Source organism: Pseudovirgaria hyperparasitica, assembly GCF_010093815.1.
Source record: "Pseudovirgaria hyperparasitica strain CBS 121739 unplaced genomic scaffold EJ05scaffold_9, whole genome shotgun sequence".
Taxonomy (NCBI): Eukaryota; Fungi; Ascomycota; class Dothideomycetes; order Acrospermales; family Acrospermaceae; genus Pseudovirgaria; species Pseudovirgaria hyperparasitica.
In genome coordinates, this window is record NW_022985557.1 from 1,554,809 (window position 1) to 1,563,044 (window position 8,236).

Sequence of the window (8,236 nt, forward strand, 5' to 3'; positions counted from 1 at the left end):
ATAGTCTAGTATAGTTCTATAATAGAAGGACCTAGACTAAGTTAGCTAGAATAAGTAAGATTACTATATAAATAGATTATATATACTTAATTTCTACTCTTTAGAAATTAATCTTATTATAAGAGTAGACTATTCTTTTAAATATACTTCTAAATTCTTTTATAATCTATTAGACTACTATTCTATATCTATAATTCTTATAGAGATAGTATTATATTATATCTCTCTAGCTATATACTTTATACTATAGAGATACTTCTAGAATACTTCTCTAGTATAGATAGTATAGAAGTTCTATAGCTTCTATTTAGACTTAGAGAAGGATAGATATCTAGACTTTTATAAGCTCTTTATATATCTATTTACTTAGTTTCTTCTATAGTTTTTAAATCTACTCTAGATATCTATTCTATTAGAATATCTAATAGACTTAGAGAGCTTCTTTCTATTTATTCTAGGTCTATAATTATATAGTTAATATAAGCTTCTAAGAGTTCTACTAGTTTAGAGAGATATCTAGATTATCTCTAATCTCTTATATAATCTAGTTTAAGTCTATCTCTAGATATATATCTATAGAGTATTACTCTATCTAGTTATATAATAATAATATTATTATTATTATTATAGATATTCTATTATTATAGAAGATATCTAAAAAATATTATATTTAAAAAATATAGAGAAAGAAATAGTATAACTATAGAGCTACAAAAGTTTTTTTAATATAGATTTCTCTATATATAATAGCTTAGACTAGAGTAGATTTAGATCTATAGAGTAGTAATCTATCTAGTTAAATAATAATAATATTATTATTATTCTAGATAGATAAAGAAAGAGAGAACTAGAGAGTCTTAGGCTCTTATAAGAATAACTAGTACTTTAGCGCCTTGGCATTCTATATATAGGGACCTAAGTTTACTATGTAACGTATACCTTACCTACTGTGAATGGGACACGATATCACATCCGACCTTTTGTACTGTTATGTAGCAGCCATGATTACGTCGAAGCGGGTTGCTCTTGTTGTAGTTGCCATTCTTACGATACTTTTCTTCCTCCATAGCTTACGATCCTCCTCACCTCAGCATTCACCCTCCGATCAATTGCCTAAGTTTGTAACATCAACCCGGAGCTCAGCTTCACAACTCAAGGAAGACTTACGTGCCTCCATGGTAGAAGCGTCTCGATTTGCAACAGGGAAGGGTAGTGCGGCAGAGTCGCTCAAGTTATCTTCTCTTCAGAATCCTTTGAAGGGGCTTGGCACGAGGTCGCTCCGTGAACAGCTTGAATATCAATTTCCATACGATCCGCAATCTAACTTCCCGGCATACATTTGGCAGACATGGAAGCACGACCCGTCGGAGGTGTCCTTCGAGGAAGAATTCAGAGAGAACGAAATTAGCTGGACCCAATTGCACCCAGGCTTCGTACACGAGGTCATAACGGATGATATCGCGGTGCACTTGTTGCGCCATCTGTATGCATCCTTGCCAGATGTATTGGCTGCCTATCATGCCCTGCCACTCCCAATACTCAAGGCTGACTTCTTCCGGTACCTAATTCTACTTGCACGCGGCGGTATCTACTCTGACATTGATACTGCTGCGCTCAAGCCTGCGACGGACTGGGTTCCTGCTAAGATTCCAAGAGATTCCTTCGGTATGATCATAGGTATCGAGGCCGACCCGGATCGAGACGATTGGGCGGATTGGTACTCCCGGAGAATACAATTTTGTCAATGGACGATACAATCAAAGCCTGGTCATCCTATACTTCGTGATGTCGTAGCCAACATTACGGAAGAGACTCTTCTTCGCAGAGATCGAGGCCGGCTCTCCAGAGACCACAGAGGCATAGTCGACTTCACTGGCCCTGCGCTATGGACTGATATCATCTTCAAGTACTTCAACAATCCGAGCGTTTTCGATATGAGCACGAGCCAGGGCAGCGTAACGTGGCAACATTTCACGAGGATTACGAGCGCAAAGAAAGTTGGCGACGTAATCGTGCTACCCATTACGAGCTTCTCGCCTGGTGTAAAACAAATGGGTGCCGGAGAAGATGACGATGATATGGCATTCGTTAAGCATCACTTCGAAGGCACTGTTACCCTAAGGGATTAGTGCCTTGGCACCAACTTAGTAGACACCTCATGTACTCTAGCCTCTTCCTATAGACATCCACTAATACGATAAGAGATATGAACCCTATAGTGGTGCATCGACTGGGAAATTAAGGATTAAGTCTACTACGAGTACTTACTAACGAGTTAAAAGAGAAGAAGCCCTACGAGTCTACACGCCACACGAGTTCCGTAATATAGAAGTATTTATAAGCTAAACTAATTATACCCCTTACGGTTGGCAGCAGCTCTAAAGAGAGAGAATAGAGATAGGATATAACGAATTTTCTTTACCAGCCGTATAAGACCCCCTTAGGCACCCTAGATGCAATATCTATAGCCTAGAAGTCCTTTATAGACTAATAGATAGCACTACGTCTTCTATTAATCCTTACTATCTAACTACCTAGTTAGTTATTTACGGGCCCGGACTAGTAGAAAACTATAATTATTATACCCGGAGCATCCGCCAACCGTTTAAGGGAAGCTATAGACATGATAGAAGGACCTAGACCGCCGTTACCCGGTCTGTCTCTACCTCTTAAACAGTCCCTACTATTTCCTTTATCTTCTTTACATGATCTTCTACCTCTACCTCTATCTCTAGCCTCTATAAGCCTTACTATACTACTACCCCCGTTACTAGACCTAATTAGTTTTAACCCCCTATTATATAACTATATCCCTAAGTTAGACGACCCTTTTACGCCGGAATCACTCGATACTATTAATATTCTCGCTTAGTAAATTAAGCGTTTCTAAGTTGGCTCTAACGCTCCCTTAATATAAGAGTAGCGGAGTGTTCCCTAGCGGTAAGTCTATCTATCATTATATAACGAGGGTATACGTTCTATATCTAGACCTTCCTCCCGTTTATCTAACCGTTTAATTACGACTTAGACTAATTTTCATATCCTGGTGTTACTAAGCCTACCGCTAGTACTACTCCCTAATCTCGATAACCCGTTCCCCTAGCCTTCCTCTTTGGATAATTCTCTACGGGTAGTAAACGCTTACCCTAGGAAGTCTCGGTCGCAAATAGTAAAGATAGTAAACCCGATTTAAATTCCCACGTTTAGTGGCTCTAGACTTAATAATGTTAAGGTCTAGGCCAATATCGTAAAAGCGGCATTTAATTTCAACGACTATTTCTATATATCTAATTAGGAGAAGTCTTACTACCTTACTATAATAATAATATTAAACACGTTAGGGGACATAAAGTACTTTATAAACCGAATGACGCTAGCCTAATAGATAAACGCTAAGGCAATGCTACTCGCGCTTAAGTAGAGATTTCCCCCCGTTTCTAAAATAGAGCTTAGTCATTAAGCTATGATTAAGATTACTCGGCTTAAGTAGAACGCTATGAAACTCGAGGATTACGTCGATCGAGCGTGTAAGATCCGGCGCTTCCTTCCCATAGGGATGGATAGGCTATTTAACATGAATTTTATCCATAGGCTAAAGTCCGACCAACTTAAGGGCTAGGCGATTCCAATCGCGTGCTAAGAAGACGTAACGTTCGATACGTTAGTCAACCGTCTACTCTCTATGGCTAGAATAATAGACTTAGGGGTTACCTCCTACTTCTTTAACGAGAATAGTAAGGAGCTTAAATCGGATAGAGATATTACTATATTACTTAAGTTCTAGAACTCCCTCTAAGAGAGTAATCGGAAAGCCATAGATAAAATAACGCGGACTCTTAAGAGCTTATAGTCCATCTAAGGGCCTCCGGGGAGTTATCTATAAGGAAACCAACCGTAGGGAAACCCGCCTAGCACCCGGTCTACGTTAGCTATGGCTCCCGTGTAGATTCCGAGCATGCTAATAGTAGCGCCCTTAATATAGGCCTCCTAGCTACCTTTATAATATCGCTAACCATTCATAGATAAAGGGAGGGGTTACGCTATAAACATCCTCGACTAGTGTTTTATATATAGTCGATCTAGCTATTATACGAAGACATGTAACGGTACCCCTTTACTAGAAGACTAATAAGCTACTATTAAGTCCCGATACTACGCGAATAAGGAGTAATTTATTATAAAGCGCGTATAAATAAGCCAGCCGTAGTCTATATCGGTTACGAACGTATTAATCCGCCCCTATACTACTACGGACCCCGTTAGCCCTATTACGGTTAACGCCTAGATACCCGGTAACTACTACGTCTTAATAAGAATGCCCGAGATTAATAATATTAAGCTTAACCCATCTATAGAAGCTAACGCTCTAGGTAAGAGAAAGTAAGAATCCGGGGGTAAAGTTATCTATGGTAGCAATTCCCGCGGCGAGTCCTTTAAAGAGCCGTATAACGTACCCGCCCCTACTAGCTAGTTTACTATAAAGGTCCCCTAAGAATAGTATATCGTTAGTATAAAAGGGCGGAAGTACCTTAACGCTACTAATATACTTGCTAATTATAACGTTACGCTCTCCCTACTTAACCTTATTAATATATTAGAGTTATTCCGCCGCGAAGTAGCCCGTAACCTAGTCCTAGAACTAAACCCGCACGCCAATAGCTCGACTACCACTAACGCCTCTACTTAGGTTAGCTCCGTTAAGTTTCGTGTAAAGGAGGACTCTATATTAGTAGTTCCCGCGCTAATAATTAATATAACTAAGCCCCTTATTACTTTTAATAACGAAGCCCCTCTAGCGGTAGTAGATATATTCTACGTCCATAGGGTACTTAGTAACCCTAATAGAAGTAAGCCTCGATTTAAGATAAATAAGATCCTCTTTAATGGAGGGGCTAGAACGAATTGTATTACGAAGCGCGCCGTTAACGCGGTCGGATTACCTATCCGGAAGTTCCGTACGATTATAATAGCCGTTACGGACGGTCGGGAGACCCTGGTTACCGGCTAGACTAAGTTTAGCCTTACTATTACGGGCGTTTCCCGTTTAGTTAAGGCCTAGGTATTAGATTACTCGCCGACCTAGATAGTTCTCGTCTACTACTACTATATGGCCTAAGTCTATTATAAAGGCGACTATACTATAAATTTATATACGATTAGCGAAAGCCCGTAATCTACCGTTATCGCCCTCTAAGCTCGTGTACCTTATAAAGTCTCTAAGATACTAAGAATGTTTTACTAGACATACACGAATAACTTAGATAGGTTATAGGCTACCTAGCGCTTCGAAGTACGGCTTCTAGACGACGCTAGCACGGATTAGGTCCTCTGATAGTTAGCCGACGGTAATAATATCTTTAGGCTCCCGGTAGAAATCCTAAAAAAAGGATGTTACTAGTAGATAGCCCTAAATCTACTAGTGTAAACGTATTAGGGAGAGATAGCTCCGGCGCTTTAAGTACGGTTGGTATTAGAGCGCTAGAAGTAATATAGCCATGCTTATCTAAGAACCGTTACGCTCGGAAGGAGCGAATGAAACACGCCCTCCGTATAGGTATTAATAGCGCTATAATTCCGTTAGTGCCCCCCCCCGTCTAAGAGCTATAATAATAGTTTAGATCGAGTAAAAGAAACATAGAAGAATAACGAGTTCCATGGTAACTAAGATACTCGGTGTCTAGCTACGAAGCTAACAAATCGGAAAGAGATTTAGCGCCGAATATTTAGGGACAACTACTAGATGGTTAGTATCTCGTAGGTAACGTACGGGATCGGCGCCTATATAGGGTCGTTAAAGGGTTCTACTATAGAGATTACTAACCATAGGGATTCTACTATTATGGTATGTTCTACTATAGCTTAGGGGTTCCCTACTACGGGCGGCTCTATGTATAGCGCGAATGTTTATAAGCTTCGTATATTCATTCCTAGGAATACGGCGTAGATATAGGAAGATACATTCGGATTACCAATGCTAGGGTTTCCTATAGACCGTCGTCTAATTAGTTATAGACGACCTCTACTAACGGCTAGTACATCGAGCATGTAGCTACTAAGCCGATTCCTAAACCTTAAAGGTAACTAGGTAAAGATAGAGCGTGAAACATCGTAGTTCCGAGACCTTATCGAAACATAGAGTAACTTATTTATTACTAATGTTCGGGTAATGCCGATAATGGACTTAATTATATATTATATCCCTACGTATAGTAACATCCCTAAGGCCGCTAAGTAGGGGTTATTTATACCAAAGGAACTCGACCATCTTAAGAAGGTCCTCCCGGCATTGGACGAGACGAAAATTATCGCGCCTTACGTCTCCCTATACTCTACTTAGACTCGTCTTCCTCTAAAAGTAAGCGGAGTATTACGGATAGTTCACGCGTAGATTTAGTTAAACATAGATACGATTAAATCCAACTACCCGATTCTAAGGATAGAGCCTATCCTAGAAGGGGTTAGTAGATCTATATTAAAATGTATGTTTTAGGCGGACGTATTAAACGGGTTTTAGGCGGTTAGGCTAAACCTAAAGTACGTCTATAAGATAGTGTTCACGATACCCTTCGGGTAATTCTACTATTTACGGATAGAATAGGGGTTAACTAGAGGACCTAGGACGTATGCCAGGCTAAAGGACATTACTAATGGTATTATACCAAGCCCTAATCTAGAGCCTAGCTTAGGCGACGCGGTAAAGAATGTTTTCTTCGCCTCTTTTTTCAATGATAACGATGGCGGAGCCCCTAACTTTAAGGACCTGTTTCTCTTTCTCTATGAATATTACTTCCCCCGGCTTACCTAGGCGAAGCTTACTTTAAATCTAGAGAAATTACGCTTCTTCACAAGCGAGATTAAAGTCCTTAGTTATAGTAAAAGCTCTCTTGGCATTAGACTATAAGAATAGGGTAGTTGGATAGTAGTGTAGCTAGATGGAACAATAGGGTGTATTCTGTCATAGAACGAATTACTACCGAACCCTTTCGGTAGGAATCCGAGAGTATATATATAAAGGAACGCCGATCTATCTAGCACGTGACTGTTTACCGCCCTTCACGTCACCTCCTAACTCTATTAGCTAAGGTACGTGTAGGTCGGGTCCTACCTAAGGCTAAGTCCTAATAATTATCCCTTCCCTCTAGGAAGCTGCCCTTAGCGACCTAGATTATTATCTATCTCTATATCCCCATCCTAAGTCTCGCAAGACCTTAGTCGTTCTCTACGCTTCGTCTTAGATACTTACCGATATTCGCCGATCTAAGATTTATATAAGCGTTTTCCTAATAAACTAGATTTTATCTATCTTAACTTCTTATATAGGTAAGATTACCTAATTAGGCCTAGCGTATCACGTGATGTAATTAGGTAAGCCCGGGTGCTACCTATATTAAAATCTTTTCTTAGAAATATTCCTTTCTTTAAAAAACTTCTCAACTCTTTATAGAGTTTTTTAGATTATTAGGTATATTACCCGATCCTTATAGACATAGATTTATATAGATTTACTACTATTTAGTGCGATTTAGCGTAATTTGCTAATTTTCGTGCCGTCCTTAGCTAGCAATAATATAATTCGTAATAATCCGCATAAATCAATAATAATTATAATATGGTTTCCCGAAATCTTAACGCTCTAAAGTAATCGGCGCGGAAATAGGCGCCTTTAAATAATCCCTGTCTCGCATGCGTCACTAACATGTTAAAAGCTATTAATCTACCCCGACCTAGGCCGGGCTCTAATAATCTAGCTATATATTATTATGGTTGTTACTTTCCGTTATACATTACTCACGGCGGTGCCAAATCTATAATATACGGTACTTACATAACTAAGAAGCGTTATTACTTATAGGTATTTAAGTAAGTTCGAAGAACTTTATGTAGATTTACTTATATTAGTATAGATTACTACTAGGCCTCTAGTGACCCCTACTAATAAGGAGCGTGGTACTACTAATCGTAACGCCTTAGAGAAGGCTTTCTACGAGCTATATACCTAAGGCAAGGGTTACGCCTAGGAGTATAATTCTAATAAGATCCGCAAGGGTTTATCGGAATCTACTACAGCTATTATTACCGCGATTACTAGGTAATATCGTTTTTCTTAAATCGTTATAGATTCTTACTAATATATGTTAATCTCTATAATAGTGCTAAAATCTCTACCACTTCGGACTTCTTTCTATATACCGGCGATATTAAAATTCCTAGAAAAGGTTCTAGTAAAAAGGCTAAG

The 8,236-nt window shown here is 39.2% G+C and overlaps 1 protein-coding gene across 1 annotated transcript; it reads left to right on the top strand.

Annotated features, from left to right (window-relative positions):
• Nucleotides 1-954: 954 nt before the first annotated feature.
• EJ05DRAFT_532171 (uncharacterized protein) lies at nt 955-2,872 on the top strand (the record flags this gene model as incomplete). The annotated part of the gene is made up of 2 exons (XM_033749062.1): nt 955-2,111; nt 2,819-2,872. The coding sequence occupies exons 1-2, from the start codon at nt 1,002-1,004 to the stop codon at nt 2,870-2,872; spliced, it is 1,164 nt and encodes a 387-aa protein (XP_033600264.1). The 5' UTR covers nt 955-1,001.
• Nucleotides 2,873-8,236: the final 5,364 nt, after the last annotated feature.